The 20,889-nt window shown below is 39.4% G+C and overlaps 1 protein-coding gene across 1 annotated transcript in view; it reads left to right on the forward strand.

The window, feature by feature from the left end:
• The first annotated feature begins 9,085 nt into the window (after window positions 1-9,085).
• CFAP69 (cilia and flagella associated protein 69) overlaps window positions 9,086-20,889 on the forward strand; it is a 61,871-nt gene continuing 50,067 nt past the window's right edge. The window contains exons 1-2 of the mRNA XM_077766794.1: window positions 9,086-9,423; window positions 20,020-20,079. Coding sequence (XP_077622920.1) covers window positions 9,307-9,423; window positions 20,020-20,079 — 177 coding nt within the window. The 5' untranslated portion in view covers window positions 9,086-9,306. The remainder of the gene's footprint in view (window positions 9,424-20,019; window positions 20,080-20,889) is intronic.

Below are 20,889 nucleotides of genomic sequence, written 5' to 3' on the forward strand. Positions count from 1 at the left end.
CCCTAAGGAAGACCTATTAGAAACTAAGAAGATCTTGACTACTTCTATTCAACTCCCTCTGCCTATATTTAACTCACTGTGTATTTGGGTTTCTTTATATGAAGTCACAACTAATCCATTCTGGTCTTCTGTTCTTTGTCATGATTCTATTTAACACTGTTTGAATGAACTAGATAGACTGCAATAATTCTTATCCTTAACAGTTTTTCAAGGGGACGTCTGGGTGGCTCAGTCGGTTAAGTGTCCGACTTCAGCCCAGGTCATGATCTCACAGTTTGTGAGTTCGAGCCCCAAGTCGGGCTTTGTGCTTACAGCTCAGAGCCTGGAGCCTGCTTCAGATTCTGTGTCTTCTTCTCTCTCTGCCCCTCCCTAGCTCGCACTCACGCTCTCTCTGTCAAAAATAAATGAAAAAAAATTAAAAATAAATAAAAGTTTTTCAAGGATAATGTGCAATACACATTGGAATTGACGTTCCATTGTTAATTAATGATACTCATTTTCTTGCCTTTGATCTTTCATTAGATATTTTGTATCTGCTTGGAAAATATTGTCTTCTTTATAACTGTGTAATAGGTATTTGCTAAAATTCTGTAATCTCCAAAATACTGCTATCTAATTACATGCCATGTTTTTATATCATTCTCATAGAGCTGCCTTATGAGCATCTAAATAAAAAATAGTATTTAATGTGTGTTTTTAACTTCTTTTTTGAAGTGTTACATACAAGTGGATTTTTCTTTCTTACTGAATAATATTTCCCGTATTTGATGAAGGCTACTACCTATTTCTTTCTAGAGGTATCTAGAAAGCAATACATATAATAGTTTTGGGCTTTTGGAGGTTTTGTTTGTTTGTTTTTGCCAAAGTAGTAATTTAGGAAGATATCCATCTAAGGTGGTATTTTAAAAATTATTTCAGGGGCACCTGGCTGGCTCAGTCAAAAAGCATGCAACTCTTGATCTTGGTGTTTGGGGTTCAAGCCCCACATGGAATGTAGAGATTACCCTAACAAACTTAAAAAAATTATTTCATTTCACTAGTGTTCATGAAGTATCTTTAAACCAGGACTAAACATAATAGTTGAACTGTATTATGTAAGCAGAAATTTTAATCTTATTCACCACTGTAATCCCAGTGTCTAATATGGTATGGTTCTGCAGAGACTAATGAGATAATGAAAGCTGACTCGTCTTTAGAGAAAATTATGTTATCTATCACCCACACGCATGCACCTGTTCCTGCGTCCTCCTGCCCACATCCCTTTCCATGACTGTCTCTACCTCCTGCCTTGCCTCCTGGCCACCACCATCGGCACACTGCTGTATTGAGGAGAAACGAACCTTGGTGCTTTTGCAAAGGACCTGTGGAAGCTCTGGCTTCCCTGACAGCTGCCAGGAAATGCATGGGCGGTAATGTCTTGAGAGCAGGGTTGCCAAATAAAATACAGGACACGCAGTCAAATTTGAAATGCAGACAAACAATGATTTTTTAAATTTAATTCTATTACAATTGCATGGGACTTTCTTCTTGTTAAATCTGGCAACCCTACGTGAAGAGTGATCTTTGACCGAAGACATGCAGCACAAGAGGGAGCTGGTGGATAGATTCTCCCTTCCTTTCCCCTAGATAATGCAACAATGCTTTAGGCCCCCATGAAAACATCATAAAAGATGGAGCAATTAATTGCATTTGTTTCAAAGCTATGGCCAGGTCACGTAACACTTAGATTTGCCTGCCTCAGTTTCTATCTTTTCCTCACTTGCTTCCCAGAGAGAGTGCCCCCTAATAAAGTGGCAGCAGGCAAATGTTTATTGTGTGTTTAAGTCAGGCTCTTAATAACCCAGGCTGGCAAATTAACCTTGGTGGTGGATTTTTCAGATGGAAAATGCGACATGACATAAATATTTTGACAACGTCAGGCACAGGGCCCTGCAGGCTCAAAATCCAGATCGGTTGAGAGCTCTTGAGAGTGAACACAACTCCTAGGGACAGATTCATTAAATCAGAATAGTCATTTATCATTTCTGTGAGAAATCAATGGCCTATAGGTAAGAATACCAGTATTGCTTTAACTAAGCATATTCTATTCTTTAATTTGTTCTTTATAAGAATTCATGGGTGTCTGGGTGGCCCAGTCGGATAAGCGTCCCACTTTGGTTCAGGTCACGATATCACAGCGATCTCACGGCTGGTGCGTTCGAGTCCCACGTCGAGCTCTGTGCTGACAGCTAGCTCAGACCCTGGAGCCTGTTTCAGATTCTGTGTCTCCCTCTTTCTGACCCTCCCCTGCTCATGCTGTTCTCTGTCTCAGAAATAAATTTTAAAAAACATTAAAAATTTTAAAAAAGAATTCAAATTATAACCCAAAGTATGCTGGGATCTGTTATGGAATGAATTAAATCCCCGTAAAATTCATATTAATTCATAGGGCCTTTAAAGAGTTAATTGAGGTAAAATGAGGTCATATGAGTGGGCCCTAATCCAAGGATAACTGGTGTCCTTAAAAGAAGAAGAGATAAAGGGGTACGTGGGTGGCTCAGTTGGTTAAACCTCTAACTCTTGATTTAGGCTCAGGTAATGCATGAGCTCATAGCTCCTAAAAAGAAGCCCCACATTGGGATTCTCTCTCTCTCTTTCTGCACCTCTCCCACACATTCTCTCTTTTTTTTCTCTCTCTCCCAAAATAAATGAACATTAAAAATAAAAAGGAGATAAAGACCCTGAGGGAAGACCATGTAATGACAAAGGGACAAAATGTCCATCTACAAGCCAAGGAGAGAGGCCTCAAGAATGAAACCAATCTTGAACACCTTAATCATGGCCTTCTAGCCTCCAGACTGAGGAAATAAAATTTCTGTTGTGTAAGCCACCCAGTCTGTGGTATTTATTTTGGCAGTACTAGCAAATTAATACAGAGTCCATGGAATCAGAGCAAGTCAAGTCAGTTACAAACCTTGAATAATTAATGTTATTGGAATAAACTTGTCTGATTAATCCTGTTCCACAATAGAGACAGTTCTATCCTGGGGGTACTACACCATAACCCCCTCCCCCACACTGGGTGAATATAATAGTTTTTAGTTCTAAAAGCTTGAGATCATTTTCATTTCATGGAATACTCCTATGTCATGGGACTGAAGTTCTGATCAGGTACAAATCACTCCATAAATTCATTTCATTTACATATTACCATTTATTTGGTTTCTCCATTAAGTTTGAATAGCTCCTCTACCTTCCTGTTTATTTAGAAGTCACTTGCAATTTGAGTTATTAGTACATTTTTTATTAGAATTGTTGACTTCAGAGGTGGCTAATATTTTACTTTTGTTTCTGTCCCATGTATTTATTACTCCCAAATTTGCACTAATGATTTTGTTGGAAAGAGGTAATTACTTTTGTTTCTCTGTTAAGCTTTGTTTCTGTCACAAACTAAAAGATTTTCTAAAACACTGAAGTAGACAAAATTCCAGCTTTATATGTTTTCCTTCTGTTATATAATTCCCTGAAAGCTAACCTACTAAGACTATACTCTTAATTACATTTCTTATGTGCTATAAAAATTCTATTTAACATAAATTACTCTGACTCAGAGTGGCTAAAATGAGCAAATCAGAGAACTCTAGATGCTGGCGAGGATGTGGAGAAACGGGCACCCTCCTACACTGTTGGTGGGAATGTAAACTGGTACAGCCCCTCTGGAAAACAGTGTGGAGGTTCCTCAGGAAACTAACAATAGAACTCCCCTAGGACCCAGCAATAGCACTGCTAGGAATTTACCCAAGGGATACAGAAATGCTGATGCATAGGAGCACATGTACCCCAATGTTCATAGCAGCACTCTCCACAATAGCTAAAACATGGAAAGAGCCTAAGTGTCCATCAACAGATGAATGGATCAAGAAGATGTGGTTTATCTATACCATGGAATACTACATGGCAATGAGAAACAATGAAATCTGGCCATGTGTAGCAACATGGATGGACCTTGAGGGTGTTATGCTGAGCGAAATAAGTCAGGCAGAGAAGGACAAATATCATATGTTTGCACGTATAGGAGGATTAGGAGGAACTTGACGGAGGAACAAGGGGGAGAAGAAGGGCGGAAATGGTGGGGGAAAGGGAGAGAAGCAAACCATGAGAGACTCTTGAATGCTGACAAAAACTGAGGACTGATGGATGTGGGGGGAGGGGGGGATGGGCATGGAGGAGGACACTTGTGGGGATGAGCACTGAGTGTTATGTGGAAACTAATTTGACAATAAACTATTAAAAAAAAATAAATAAATTACTCTGACTCACAAAGGAATAACATTTGTTTGAACATTTGGAACATCTGGCATTATTTAGAGACTACCAAATTCATATGTAACCTAAAGTACTTATTAGAAACATTCTTAAGTTGTGCTAATGACTAATTACAATTTTACTAAACATTGCTAATTAGGCAGTGTGCAAACAAGTATCAGAAAAAATATCAGAAGAACAATGTTATTTCTTAATATTACATTTATTTATGTTCAAAATATACTTAGTTTTGGTAGGAATGCAAACTGGTATAGCCACTCTGGAAAACAGTATGGAGGTTCCTCAAAAAGTTGAAAATAGAAATACCCTATGCACTACCAGGTATTTACCCAAAAGATACAAAAATACTGATTCAAAGGGGCACATGGACCCCAGTGTTTATAGCAGCATTATTGACAATATCCAAATTATGGAAAGAGTCCAAATACCCATTGATTGATGAATGGATAAAGAAGTGGTATATCTATGTAAAGTGGAATATAATTCAGTCATCAAAAAGAATGAAATCTTGTCATTGGTAACAATATGGTGAAGTGTGGTGTATTACAGTAAACAAAGTAAGACACAAAGAAATACCATAATGATTTCACTAATATGTGGAATTTAAGAAACTAAACAGATGAACATAGGGGGAAAAAAAAAAAGAAGGAAAACCATAAGAGAGGCTCTTAATGATAGAGAAGAAACAGAGGGTTGATGGAGAAAGGGGGCCAGGGGATGGGCTACATGGGTGATGGGCATTAAGGAGGCCCCTTGTGATGAGCACTGGGTGTTATATGCAAGTGATGAATTGCTAAATTCTACTTCAAAAATCAATATTACACTATATGTTAACCAGAATTTAAATAAAAACTTGAAACATGAAAAAAATAAAATCTGAACTAGAACCAAAAAAATAAATAAATAAAAAATATACTTAGTTTTATTTTAAAAGTAAAAAGTGTACATAGGTCAACATATCATTAAAATGTCAGGTTAATCTTCAATCTATAGCTGCTTTTAAGGCATTGCAATTTGTAACTAAACAGATGTTTAATTCTGCAAAATTTTTATCAGACTGAAATGTTTCTATTCATAATTTATTTCTCGTACATTTCTCTACTATTAATTTATCTTTTTGCTGAGATAATTTATCATTTCAATAGCTAGTCATTTTACGCTTACATCCTTCTGTGTTTTGGTGTCAGGAAAATGTCCTCTACTCTTAACTTATAGCCTTCAAAAAATCTGTATTAAAAAAGGTTCAGTGAATGATTAAGCTTAAATCCATTACTGGGACATCTGGGTGGCTTAGTCAGTTGAGCATCCCACTTTGGCTTAGGTCATGATCTCACACAGCTCATGAGTTTGAGCCCCGCATAAGGCTCTGTGCTGACAGCTCAGAGCCTGGAGCTTGTTTCAGATTCTGTCTCTCCCGTTCTCTCTGCCCCTCCCCTACTTGTGCTCAATCTCTCTCAGTCTCTCAAAAATAAAGAAAACATCAAAAAATATTTAAATCCATTACCTAATATAAACAAAGCTTTTTAAAAGCTTAAGCTTGGTGCACTTAACAAAACGAAAAACAAATATTATCACCAGTAAGAAAACAAAGGACATAGAAAACACACAGATGGAATATTCAGTGAAAGCCAATTTTATGAAGATCGTTAAAACTACTCCAAAATAATATTAATGAAAATACATGCACATACACGCTAGACTAGTGTTTCTCAATTTCAATATGCATACTAATCACCTGGCAATCTGGTTAAAATGGAGATTCTGATTCAGGAGTTCCATCCTGGGGCCAGAACTACATTCATACATTCTTATGAAATGCTTTAATTTGGCTTCAATTAACATGTAAAAACCAATTTATAATCGTTGAAATCTTTAATGTACATTTATTGAGTACCGTTAGCCAGACCAAGAGCATAACATCACTTAGGAACTTGTTATACATGCGAACCCTTAGACCTGACCCAGGTTTAACTGAAGTTGACTCTGGAGGTGTGGTTCAGGGAGTCGGTTTTAATTAGTTTTCCAGATGATTCTGATGCATGCTAAGCTTTCAGAAACACTACTCTAGATACTATGTGAGGATTTGGGGTGCAAATCTGGGGAAGTGGCTCTCCTTGCTTTCAAAAGTCTCTAGAAGGAAGGGGTTGGGCAGCTGAGTCAATAAACACCACTAACTATGTGGTGAGTACAAAGCTATAATGACAAAGTGGCATCTAACAGGATTTAAAGAAGGTTCCCCCCAAAGGTCACATGAGCTGAGTTTCATGGGAAGCTAGACATTTGAAGACAGTCCCATGTACAAAGGTTATGCTGAAAGAAGCTTGGAACCTTTGTAAAACAACAAATAATTCACTCAAGATGGCTTGCATGTGGGGTGTTAGGATTTCCATCCTGGTTGCCTCTCACTTGTCAAATAATAAAACAAATACCATTAGGCATACCTGGGTGGCTCAGTCGGTTAAGTTTTGGATTTCCACTGAGGTCATGGTCTCATGGTTTGTGGGACTGAGCCCCATGACAGACTCCTGTATTGATAGCTCAGAGACTGGAGCCTGGTTCAGAATCTGTCTCCCTCTCTGCCCCTCCACTGCTCTCTCGCTATCTCTCTCTCTCTCTATCTCTCTCTCTCTCTAAAATAAAATAAAACATTAAGAAACTTAATAAACAAATAAAAACAAATATCATTAGAGCTAAAAAAAAAAAAAAAAAAAACCAAAGTTGAATCTATTAATTTCCTAGGTAAGGGAACCCCTTTCTATGAAGAATTTCACTGACTTAATTGAGCAGGAAGAGTTAAGTGCTGGAAAGGGAGAGTTCACAGGAGTCATGCTATTTAAGCACTGGAAACTGGTACTGTGGATGTAGGACAGAATGAATATACAGACTTGTAAACAATTAAAGTAAAATAAAAATCCTTTTGTTCATTTGTTAGGAAAGTGTCTGCAATTAAGTCCAGGGAGGAGTGTGACTTTCCAGTCACTGAGGTTTATGGCTCTTATCCAAATTCAGCCTATTGTGCTGAAACATCCGAGTCAGTTGATAACTCCCAGATAAGCTCTGTTTTAAGTGGAAACTTTTTTTTTTTCCACAGTCCCTCCTCATCCGGAGATGCCAGGCTTAATACACAAAAGATAAACAAATCATCCAATTGTCAGCTCTCCACTACTATCTTGGTTTTGGGTGCCATTCTCACAGGATTCCATCGTGTTTACTCAAGTGATTTCAGTCTCCTTTTGAGATAGTTTCCTTGGAATGTGCAACAACAATTAGCTCATGTTAATACACTTGACACAACTGTCCTGGAGTAATAGCAACCTTAAACCCACTGAACCCACCTCCAGGTGTAAGGCCTTCGAGGAGCTCCAAAAACACCAATGAGTAAAGATAAAAGGAAAACACAAAAAGAGCTGAAGTCCAGGTAAGGGAGTTTCAAGACGGGGAGAAACACTAGAGATAAGTACAGCAAGATAAGGACAGGAAAGGGTCCACAAACTTTGACCACAAGTGATGGTAACCCCAGGGCACTTTCAGGGGATGCGGGATGAGGAAAGTGGAAGAATGAATATAAGTGAGACAATGGAGACTAGAAATGCTCAATTCTCTTTTTAAAAAGCTTGGTTTCTTTGGCTATGATTTACATCAAGTGCTGGCATGCCCAATCTAAGTTTCCATTTCTTTTTATTTGTGCCGCCAGAAATGTCATTCAGTGAACTCGTTGGTTAAAGCAGCTTAGAAATGACATATCAACCAGCTCATTCTACAAATGAGAAGAGAAATACTAAGAGATGAAGTGAAATTTATTTTCATAGAGTTTGTTATTTGTAATATTTAAGGCCATAAACTTTATAGACAATATAAAAACTCACATATGAATCTTGAAGAGTTTCTGCAGGCTAAGAAAAGATGAAAAGGTTTAAAGGAGTTTAAGACTTTAAGATATTTTCATAGCCCTGGCCTTTGGGGTGATTTAAATTAAACTGATGATTATCATAAGCAGCTTTCCATGAAAGTCGTGTCCCTACTTGTGTCATTAGGATACAATGGGTAGATAACACAGTAATAATAAAGATAATAATAATCTTGACGATTTACCTGGGTACTTATGTGCAAAGCGCCAATTTGCAAACTACCACCTCATTCTGTCTTGTCACACCAATCCTATTAACGAGAAAAGTTAAAAATTTATGAGAAAAGTGGAAAAGTGGGGCTTCCAGGGGTTAACTTGCTCTAGATGCCATGATTTGACTCAAAAGCCTCTAACACTGTGTACAATGCCTTGTTTGTTATTTAACTATCTGGAAGAGCCACTCAAGTAGAGAAGAGGTAAAAGGCAGGGAATGTAGGTGACACTGGTCCCTCTCTGAGGTGAGATTAAACTGCTCCACTTCTAACACTACGTAATCATCATCCATCACTCACACGGCGCACATCCACCCCTCATCTCTCTACCCACGCATGCCTTTTTTTTTAACTACACTTGATCTTAGCCAAAAGGCCGAGAAGCGATTCATGCTTTTTTTTTTTTTTAAAGCCCAGCGCAAACTAGCAAGACTGAGACACATGACGCCAAGCTAACACGCTACTGCCACGTACCGAGGGCGTCTACTCCCGCCTCCCTCCCGCGCGCGACCAAACTGAGCTACTGGGAGCGCGGAGGTACCTTTCGCGGAGGTACCTTTAGGGTTTGGGGTAGTTTGCCTTCCCAGGCTTCCGTAAGAGCCGGCGCTTTCTGCTGTCCCTGGCCCCGCCCCTAGCAACGCTCTGGCTTGTTAACAACCGTCCGCCCAGCAGGAGCCAAGTCCGCGGGTGGGCTGCGAACGGCTTGCTGCGGGTGGCGACGTGGTGGTCGAGGCCACTGCTGGAACCGCGGGGCTTTTTTATCAGCTCTCCTGTGGACTCCCCTTCTTGGTGGCGAGGCCTTTTTAGATCCTGCAGCTAAGGGGAACTGTGTAGGACTGGAGGACTCGCCCCACTCCCACCCCTCCTACAGCCACTTAAGCCATGTTGGTAGCGGAGGCCGAGGGGACCTCCGAGGTCCCGGAGCCGGGCCGCAGGAAGTCCAGCAGCCCTCGCCAAATCCCGGTGGTCGGGGTGGTGACGGAGGACGCGGACGCACAGGTATGGTCGGTTGTCTGTGCTTTAGGGCGTGCAGAGGGGAGGTTGAGATCTGGGGGCGGGGAGTAGCCTGAGGGCCGCAAAGGGTGGAAATGCGGGCCGCGGTGGAAACAACCCGAGCCCGCGGGACCTAATGTTCCCAACGCAACGCCAATCCTTCCGAGAACCGCACCGCCTGAGGGAGGGTCCGGCTGTCGTCAACCAACCAGTCTGGGGACTTGCGGCGCAAGGTTCTCCTGGGGTGTCCCACTGAACAGAATAAGCAAGGTTTTGCCATTCTTCTTGGAAAAGTGTGACCACGAAGGGCCTGGGAGGGAAGGACACGTTTGTAGCATGGATTTAATGAGCATTTTGTTTGCAATGGGCCTGTACGCAGATACCTGTTACCAAGTGATGTTCTTAACATAGGCGTAAATTCTTTCCTATTTAAATTATCTCCCACTTTAAAACCTACACCTGGAGGGAAGGAAAATCCGTTAGAATTAGATTCTAATTAGGAAGTAGCCTCATTTTCATGTGATATTGGAAGATGGTTATGGAGTCGGAGTGAATTGAGAGAGAAGAGAATTTATATATTTTACCGTACTTGTATTTGGTTTTGAGTTTATTTTTATTATGTACGAAATTCTTCCAAGTTGGTCTGCTGAGATATTTCACTTCGGAACCCTTGGCTGGATCTCCATTCGTGGCGTAAGTGTTCAGAAACGCCACGTCATTTGTTTCATATTAGGGCACCATTGCTCCTCCCTAGAGAGTATCGGTCAAACCCTAAAATGTGAATTCTGGGGAGGAATCCTACCGTATCTCTTCACACGGATGACGTGGGGTCACAATGGGAATTCCTGTTGAGGTTTTGCAAGTCTCAGGCTGCGTCAGGAACCCTGTCTCCTAGGTCCACATCCTAGAACCTTGGAGAGTTCCTTGGGAGTGGCCAGTTGACTGGGGGCCTCATCTTTGGGAATAAGATTGAGCTCCCTGACGACTCTCTGACATTTGCACGGTTTTAACTGCGGTGCAATAGCACTTTTGCATGAGGAGGAGCGGGTGGTAGGACTTTCAGGAGCAGCAGCTCTCCACTTCCAAGGCTGCAGGCTCAAGGATACCGTCATTCTCCCAGGCACGGGACACAACTGAGAAGCAGGTGATGGTATCTGATGGCTCTCGTTCCTTCACTCACTGTAATAAAAAAAAAAAAAAAAAAAGTGGAGGGGATGAGGGGCAGTGGCAAAGTTATATGAGGCAGGTAGCATGGGTTAAAAAGGAAAAAAGGAAGTACTTTTAATAGGCCGAAGCCAAAATAGTTCACTACATATCATGTAAAGCAAAACTAGTAAACCTGTGTATATAAGTGCATATTTTCTCCCTTCCCTTTTACCTTTCTTTTTTCCCCTTTCTTTCATTATTACCCCTCCTTACAGGGCCTTAGATTCTCTTCCAGGTAGAACTCTTTTTGTATTAATTGGCGTTCTAGCTTGTTAATAAGTACTTGTAGAAGCATTAATATTTTTTAAAGTACTGGAGAAGAGCTGGGAGAAATGATCACTCAGCCTTTTTGGGTATTGTTTGTGGCTGTTTTTACAAATGAGGCCATGAGAAGTTAACTCAGAGTTACTCTGTTTCTTTACTCCGAGTGGGGTGTAGCCATCTTGCCATCATTAAAATGATAACCTTTTAGACCTCTGTCTCAGACCAGTAGAGGAAAGACTCCTAGAACTCTTGGAGCACTTGAGAGACAGTATATACTGGTAGCTATAAGTGACTTTGGAGAGTCTACCTCAGTTCTTTAAGCTATCTCCATCCTATGCTTGAAATCACAAATCGTTTACCTTTATCTATTTTCTATTTTTTAAATTATTTATTTATTTTGAGAGAGAGTATGTGTGTGAGCCTGNGGGGGTGAGGGGCAAGAGCCAGGGGGAGAGGGAAACTGAAGCAGGTTCCATGCTATTAGGGCGGAGCCCAAGGCAGGGCTCAACCCTGAATCATGAGACCATTACTGAAGCAGAAATCAACAGTCAGATGCCTAACTGACTGAGTCACCCAGGTGCCCCAATTTCCTATTTGTTTTAGTGTTGTTCTCATTCTTAAGAATCCGAAGCCCTCTAGAGGTGCTTCTCAAACTCTAATGTGCATTTGGAAAACCTGGGGATCTTATCAAGATGCAGCTTATGATTCTGTAGGGCTGGGGAGGAGCCCCAGATTCTGCGTTTCTAACAGGTTTCCAGTTGATGCCATTGCTACTGGTTCAAGGACCTCATTTCCCATCAAAGTAGCAATACTTAGTGTATTATAGCGGCAGTAGGGTATGAACAGTGCTACAGAATTTCACAACAATTAACTCCTGGAAAGCTGTAGGAAGTAGTTTCATGTGGATTCAGATTATAAAACAAAATAATAACAATAAAACAAAATTCCAGCCCTCCCCCTACTGGGTCAGACTATGTGGTAAAAAACAAGGGATGCCAAATGGAGTTTAAAAGAACTACTTGCTCTCTTTTCCTGTCACCACAAGGCTACAGTTGATCTTGGATTAATGTCACATCCTTCTAGTCAGCACCTCTTCATCTCTTTCCAAACTGGTTTCCATAAGTACCATTTTACGGTCCTCCTTCATCGCTTTAAGCCCCACGCCTCTTTGAGGATTCCACAGTGGCTTCTTATCTCTTACCTCACCACATAAATTACCCTGACCAAATCACTTAATTCTCTACACCTGTTCCCTTTTCTATAAAGCAAGCCTGTTTGAGAGGAGTGTTCCCCAAACCCAGGTGACTATCACAGTTATATGAGGGGTTCAAAAAACTGTACCTAGCTGGGCCCTAACCCAGATCTACTGAATCATAACCCCCAATGTGGAGTCTGGTACTTTTTAAAAAGCTCTCTCAAGGGACTGGGTGGCTCAGTTGGTTAAGGATCCAATTCTTGGCCTTGGCTCAGGTCATGATGTCTCAGTTTGTGAGTTCAAGCCCCACATCAAGCTCTGCCCTGATGGTGTTGAACCTGCCTGGGATTCTCTCTCTCCTTCTCTCTGCCCCTCCTCTGCTTGTGCCTGCTCTCTCTCTCTCTCATTCTCTCTTTCTCAAAATAAATAAATATACTTAATTTTAAAAAAAAAAAAAGCTCTCCAGTGGTTTTTTTTTTAGCCTCAAAACCACTGAACTAGATGACATCCAAGGTCTCTGCCATTCCTAATGTGCCTCAAGTCTACTTCTCTGCTGTGTTTTCAGGGTTTGTCAATGCATTATCTGTACTTGATCTGTACCAGATGCTCAGCTTAGTGCCACCTCCAGGAAGGCAGAATTCTTGCTGTTGTCTTTTCCCCATAATCTCCCCATAATAATGTGGTGTCCCCATAATCTCTCAGTATTCCCCAGTAGCATCCAGCACAATACCTGGTACACAGGAGGTGATATTAAATATTTACTGAATGAATGCCCTCCCCTGTTTTCTGATTTAAACCTTACCCAACCCCCTCTAGACCCTACCTCTCCAACATAAAGTACTCTCCCAATAGGAAGCACTTTCCATTTATTTTCACCCTCACAGATCTTCTCATAAATGAATGTAGTCTTAGGTCTCAGTCACACCATTTTTCAACGAATTATCACTTGTGTTATGTTGGCAACTGTTTCATTTGTCTAAATGTTGTCTCTGCCCCCAGAATATGGGTTCCTTAAGTGTAGGAAATATATCTTAATACTTATGTGTCCTTCCCTCCTTGATTCCGAGCTCAGAGTAGAAATTAAGTCCATATAAATAACTTAAAAAGCCTTTTGTGTTCCCCACTGGCCTGGTTTCTCTTTAACCGTGTTGGGTATATTTTATACCCCAGCCTAAGGTCATATGCACTTGGTGTGTCCATTGCCTGGAAGTTTTCCCTTATTTTTCATACCTCCTTCAAGACTTGGCTGAAATGTACCCTCTCTGTGAGTCTTTGTTGACCACTGCTTAAGCATCTTAGCACTAGAATTCTACCTTCTTTCCTCCAAAGCATTATCGTCCTTATCCTCCTGTAATAAATTATATAACAGTGATTTTGTTTCCCCCCAAAGTATATTAATTCACTTAAAAATTTTTTTTTATTTGTAGGGTACCTGGGTGGCTCAGTTGGTTAAATGTCTGACTTTGGCTCAGGTCATGATCTCACGGTCTTTGAGTTGTAGACCGCTGTCAGGCTCTGTGCTAACAGCTCAGAGCCTGGAGCCTGTTTCGGACTCTGTGTCTCCCTCTCTCTGCCCCTCCTCTGCTCCTGCTCTGTCTGTCTGTCTCTCTCAAAAATAAAATAAACATTAATTTTTTAAATTTGATTGTAGTTGACACATGATGTTACATAGTTTTGAGTGTAAAACATAGTGATTTGACAAGTTTGTACATTATGGTGTGCTCACCACAAGTGTAGCTACCATCTGTCACCATACAATGCTGTTACAATATCATTGATTATATTCTCTATGCTGTACCTTTCATCCCTGTGACTTACTCATTCCAGAACTGGAAGCCTGTATTTCCCACTCCTCTTCACCCATTTTCCCTATCCCTTCCCTCACCCACCTTCTCTCCACTGGAAACCATCAGTTTGTTCTCTGTATTTATCGGTCTGATTCTGTTTTTTATTTCTTGGTTTATTCATTTGATTTATTTTTTTGTTTTTGAGAGAGAGAAGAGACAGAGTATAAACAGGAGAGGCGGGAAGGGCAGAGATAAAGAGGCCGACCCAGAATCCAAAGCTGGCTTTAGCTCTGAGCTGTCAGCACAGAGCCTGACATGGGGCTCTAACCTAAACATTGTCAGATCATGACCTGAGCTCAAGTCAGACACTTAAGTGACTGAGCCACCCACGTGCCCCTATTCATTTGTTTTTTGTTAGATTCCACATATGAATAAAATCATATGGTATTTGTCCTTTCTCAGTTTAATTTATTTCATTTAGCATAATACCCTCTAGGTCCATCCCTGTTGTCACAAATGGCATAATATCATCCTTTTTTATGGCTGTGTAGTATTTCATTACATGTATATACCACATCTTCTTTATGCATTTGTCTATCCGTGGAACTTAGGTTCCTTCCGTATCTTGACTATTGTAAATAATGCTACAATAAACATAGGGGTGCATATATCTTTTCAAATTAGTGTTTTTGTTTTCTTTGGGTAAATTCCCAGTTGTGTAATTTTTTCCTTTGGTGTCTCCCATAATCTCCCAGAACTATCATATGATAGTTCTTATATTTTTAACTTTTTGAGGAACCTCCATACTGTACCAATTTCCATTCTCACCGACTGTATGAGGATTCCTTTTTCTCCACACCCTAACCAACACTTGTAATTTCTTGTCTTTTTTTTTTTTTTTTTTTTTTGGCCATTCTGACAGGTATAAGATGATCGCTCACTGTGATTTTGATTTGTATTTCTCTGATGACTAGTGATGTTGAGCATCTTTTCATGTATCTGTAGGTCATTTATATGTCTTCTTTAGAAATGTATCTATTTAGGTCCTCTGCACATTTTTAATTAGATTTTTTTGCTACTGAGTTGTAGAAGTTCTTTATATATTTTGGACATTAACCCTTTACCAGATATACCATTTGCAAATATCTTTTCCCATTCAGTAGGTTGCCTTTTTATTTTCTTGATGGTTTTCTTTGCTGTGCAAGACAAAACATATTGATACCATAGGAAAGCAGGAGATTTTATGTTTTATTCAATACCATATCCTTAGCAACTAGAACAATTTCTGACACAGTGTAGGTACTCAAAGTGTTTGTGGAATAAATAAATTGTGATTACTTGGCTTGCATAGGTATCCTGGCTGAACGTCCTTGTCCAAATTTTCTCTCCCTCTGAGAACCTCCACAGTCTTCTAGTTGATGTCCTATCCTGCTGCTGTATGTAATATTGCCATGCCTTGTGTCCTTAAAATTGCCTACCCTGGTTGTGGGTTAATTGTTAGAAATAACCTTTGTGGTCAGTTGAAAGTCAGACAGAGGACTAAGGTGCAAAGAACCAGCACTCCTGCATCAGACAGACCTGCTAGCTAAGGTCACTAGCTATGTGACCTTAACAAGTTAGGTCTCAGGATCCCAGTTTCACCAACTGTATATGGTAAAGTTGAAGATTACTTAAGATATAAAGTTAAAAAATGGGCATGGGGTGCCTGCCTGGCTCTGTTGATAGAGGATACAACTCTTGATCTCAGGGTTGTGGTTCAAGCCCCATGTTAGGCATGGAACCTACTTAGAAAAAGAAAAAAAAAAAAGGATAAAGTGCCAGAGACATAAAAGGATCCTTTCCCCATAACCATCTATCAAATGAGCAGGACTTCTCCCCTTTGACATGTCCCTACCCTGGTTGTGGGTTAATTGCTAGAAATAACCTTTGTGGTCCCTTTGGTAAGATGGGAAAATAAGTTTATCTTATAACTGTAAGTAAAGGTCTACTTTTCTTCAAAACAGTTTATTAAACTTGATCTTAAAATGTTTTGTTAAATATTTTTACAATTCTCCATAAACATCTTACGATGTTAACAGCAATTATTTTGATATTTACATCTGTACGTCCTCTTTTGCTTCATTCTGCTGTGTGATCTCATTTACCCAAACTCTTCCGATTATTACTTTAAGTCTCTGATTTGGGAATCTCTGCCCCCCAATTTAACTTATCTCCAGCCTCAACACAGGCCTCTTTCTCCAGCCTTCCCTGTCTCAGCAAAGGGTGCCACGACTTCTGTAAGTCCTCAAGCCCAGGATCATCACCATCTTTTCTTCTCTCTGTCACCAAATCAAATCACTCCTTAAGCCCACCAGTTCTACTTCCTTGATGTTTTTCATTCCATTCCCTGTTGTCTGACTGGGTTGCCAGTACCTTAGGTATGGCCTCAATTTACAAATGTCTTCTCCCTCCTTTGCCGTTCCGCCTAGACCTTTCCGGTTCAGTCTCTACTCAGCAAACACAATTACCTTTTTATTGTTATACTCCTCTGGTTAAAGCCTGTGGAAATAAACAAAGACTGCCCTAATGAGAATAAACAGGGACTGTTTAATATACAGAGCTTGCTATCTAGAAAGTCAGCCAGCATTACTTACATTTGGCAGAGACTCCAAGGCAGGCACGGTAGCTTTGTAGTGAAAAAAGGGAGGGCTTCTGGTATGCTCTGGTTGGAGGTTGTTGCCATGGGGAATCTGGAGGTGGGCGAGCTACAAACAGGGCATTCTTTTTTTTTTTTTTTCAANACAGGGCATTCTATGTGATTGATTTGGGAAGCATATTTGGCTTTTTCTGGTTGGTCCTATGTAGCAGTATGAGAGGCAAAAATATAGGGAATCTGGCAGTCATTGCCAAATTCTGACTTTCTTGAGCAAATTCCTCCTGGGTTTGGTTGCTGCAGAGATTATAGGCTAGAGTTCTGTTGCCATATGTAATCTTGGCCACTGTCTGTTTATATATTTAGTCTCTCAAACCTTTCAATAGTTTCTGAAGATCTTTCGCGTAGCATATGTACAAGGCCTTCTGTAAAGTGGAGTTAGTAATAGTACCTACCTCATAGAAGTCAACTTGTAAATTCATGCAAAGTACAACTATACCTGGAAATAGACCTCACCATCACTGTTATGATCATCATTGTTATTATTCATGATTTGACCTCCACTTACCTAGTTAGCATCATCTGGATCCTCTGTCCTCTGCACTGTATCCTCCTCCCCATCCTCTAAATGCCTTTTCTGTTGCCTCCCAGCCTTCACATATGCTACTGCCTGTCTCCACCTCTCAAACCTTCAGTTCATCTCACAGATCCTACTCTCTCTCACCTCCCCTGCAGATTACCTCCTACAGAAGCCAAACCGTGCCTTTCTGTGCTTCCAGTCTGTGTGCTTCCAGAGCACACCTGGAAGCATCCGGGAAGCAGTTTGTAGTTTGTTATCTGTATTACTTGTATTCCATACCAGACTGATAGCTACTTGAGGTCAGAGCAGTGTTGTTCCCCACATTTAGCACAGTTTCTGAAACATAGAAGCTGCTTCTAAATATTTATGGAAGAAGGAACAGGCTAAAGGAGGGAGGGAAAGAGAAATTTTAAAAATACAATGTATGCCAAGTAAGTAACCTACAGAGTAGCATGAACTAATAATGCAACATAAATCTAAGAGGAATCTATGCTTTAACCTTTACTACTCTCTGTTTCTTAATAAAAGTTATACCTGTTCATTTGAGGAAAACAATTCTGATAATAAATGCAGGTATTAAAAATAAAATAAATGCAGGTATTAAAAAGAAAATTCTGCATTGACTTTTCATTTCAGTATGCTTCCCAACCCTCAAAGCCAATATTGCAGAAAATCTGAAAACAAAAACCTCTTTTCCAAGAGGAAAAAAGAAAACAACTGAGGTAGTGGCAGATGGCATTGAACTCAAATCTTGAGAGACAAAATTCTAGTCATTAAGTTTTTTTGGTAACAGTAAATTTAATAATTTAAACAATTTTAACAATAACATGTAACATTTTTTAAGGATAACTATAATACCAGGTAAAGATTAGTATTTAGGAAATCTTTTTTGATTATTAATTTAAGTTTATTTATTTGAGAGAGACAGAGAGAGAATCTTAAGCAGTCTCCTCACTAATAGTGTGGAGCTGGATGTGGGGCTTGAACTCACAAAACATGAGACCACAACCTGAGCCAAAACCAAGAGCCAGACACTTAACTAACTGAGACATGCAGGCACCCCTGAAAATTGTTTTTGAAAGACATTGCCTGAGATCAGAATATATGAGTTTGTAATTGTGAAATAAAAGAAAATTCTGGACTTAAGAGGCAATGGAATGATATCTATGTAGACATAGGGAAAAGTTTGTATTATAGATTTAGAAGTCAGAAAATATAATGGTTTTAACACTAAGTGAAATTATATATTTATACATGTAAACAAAACCAGAAAGTAGTATATAAAAATAAATATATAAAAACAAAATTGTATATAAAATAGATGTATCTAGATGATTTGAATAAATAGGATTTTCTTCCCTTTTGAATTGTTTAATATCCTCATTTTTACAAACACTTATTTTTTATTTAAAAAAATGTTTTAATGTTTGTTTATTTTTGAGAGAGAGCCCACATGAGTAGAGAAGGGACAGAAAGAGGGGGACAGAGGATCTCAAGTGGTCTCTGTGCTGATGCACAATGCCTCTCTCAAAATAAATTAATAAACTTAAAAAAGGTTAAAGAAAAAGAAGAAAATGTCATGCAACAAAGCATAAATCCCCAGAACTGCATTTAAAATGTGGAGATTTTTGTGTAAGTACTTAAATTTGGGATGATAGCACCCCTGTTTCCTTCTCGGCTTACCTACAAATAACTTTATATGCCATGCCCAGTCTCTGGTGCTGGGGTACCAGAAAACAAAAGTCTTTGCCTCACGTAAGCTTTGGGGCAGGTGACGTGGGGGATAAACATGCAAACCATTTTAGAACTATGATGGGAATTGTAATGGATAGGCACTTAGGGTGCAGTGGGAGCACTCAGGAAGAATATCTGTTCTAGCCTTTTCCTTTCCTTGGGGAGGCAACACCTGAGCTGAGTTTTGAAGCACTTGTGTGGTTTAACCAAGGGGAGGAAAGTAGAGGAGAGGTGAGGGGCACTAATGAGTAACTGAATGATTTAGATGGGTTATGTTCAGATCTGAGTTTTATTCTTCAGACCATAGAGCAGAGGACCATGATGAAGGGTAGAAGAGTAGGGACACAGAGAACAGCAGGATACCTTCACAACTCAGTGAATAAATCAGTAAGATGACCTGCACTCAAGAAATATTTAAAATGTAAAATCCATAGAACTTGGACATTCTGTTTTCTAATGTTGATGACTAAGAATGCTGGTACCAACTGAGAAGGGGGAATACCTAGTTCAGGAAGGTGATATCCTACCTTTAGTTTAGAAGCAAGTCTTATGTATATCTGCATAGACAAACTCAGTGTAATGTGCATGCATGAGATGTGGAATATGTATATATTGGATCATTTCACTTTCCAAAGCATGGAAGTGCTGTTATTCCAGATGCTTTCTTGAGCCTTTCAGGACTAATAAAATTTAAAGACTTGTAAGATTATAAGATAATAGTAGAATTCAAGAGGTTTTTTAGGTTTTTTTTTTAACTCCAAAATGTATTTATTCCTATAAGGTCTCGTCTGCCTTTCATTCTCCCCTATCTTTTTTATAAATTTAAGTATAGTTGACATGTAATGTTCCATTAGTTTCAGGTGTACAACATAGTCATTCCACAAGTCTATAGTTAATACTATGCCCATCACAAGTGTTGCTGCCATCTGTCACCATGCAACACTGTTAGAATACCATCCACTCTATTTCCTATGCTGTATGTACCTTTCATCCCTATGATTTATTCATTCCAGAGCTGGAAGTCTATATCTCTAACTCCCCTTCACCCATTTAGCCCAGCCCTCCATCATCCCCTTCCCCTCACTATCTTTTTGTCATAAGATACTTTTACGTTGCCCAGGGAAAATATCATAGAAAAACAGTGTGTTTGATATGATTTCTTGATTCTCATGACACAGAATTGTAAGAGTTGTATGTTTTTTAGGGTGCTTTCAAGACCATGGACCTAAATCGTGTCATCAAACTTCTTGAAGAGACTGATAAAGTAAGCTCTGAGAGAAAGTTTCTCTACTGTATTGCTTATAAACTATGATTTCCCTGAAAGGTAATATGTATTCCACCAAAGTAAGTCTTGTTTCTTAATTTTTGTTGAAAGCATTTCAAATATTAAGTGTCTTATATTCAAGGACTGTTTAAGTTTAATATGAAGTGTTTAACCTGGTTAGGGAGGCTGGAGATGGAGATTCAATTTGGTTTTGTGGGATTGACAAATCCATGGTGGATATAAATAGAAGGTATCATAAGAGTAGAGAAAGACTCATCTAGCCTCTATTAACTGCTTGTTACCAAGCAGGATGTGGGGAACAAGGGTAGAAAAAGTGATTCATAATGTACTTTTTAAAATCTTCTGATGTGAAATCTGGATATATACACACTCAGACATATTAATAAATTAATTTTGAGAGGGGTCTTATACAAAATGGAATGGAAATAAAATTATTTCAGATCTAAGACTCAAAGTGGAGAGTTTAGACATTGGGAAGAAGGATAATAAACCCAACTACATAGAGTTCCAACTAGTTGTTAAATAAAGATAGACCAAAAATAACGTATAGAAAATGCCACAGCTTCTTATGAACAGTATAAGAACTTTAAAAGGAAAATGTGATTCAGTTATGAAAACAAACACATCACTGTATGGAGGTTTTTTGGGTTTTTTTGTTTGTTTTCTTTTTTGAGTTTTGTTTTAATTTGCTGAAGATGTTTGTGTCAGTACACTGGGTATAGATAGTTTAGAGGTTTCTGCAGTCAGATTGCCAAATTTGACTCCTAATATCCCCAGTTATTAGCCAGG

Source organism: Crocuta crocuta, unplaced genomic scaffold (assembly GCF_008692635.1).
Source record: "Crocuta crocuta isolate KB4526 unplaced genomic scaffold, BGI_CrCroc_1.0 scaffold165, whole genome shotgun sequence".
In the NCBI taxonomy this organism is placed as follows: Eukaryota; Metazoa; Chordata; class Mammalia; order Carnivora; family Hyaenidae; genus Crocuta; species Crocuta crocuta.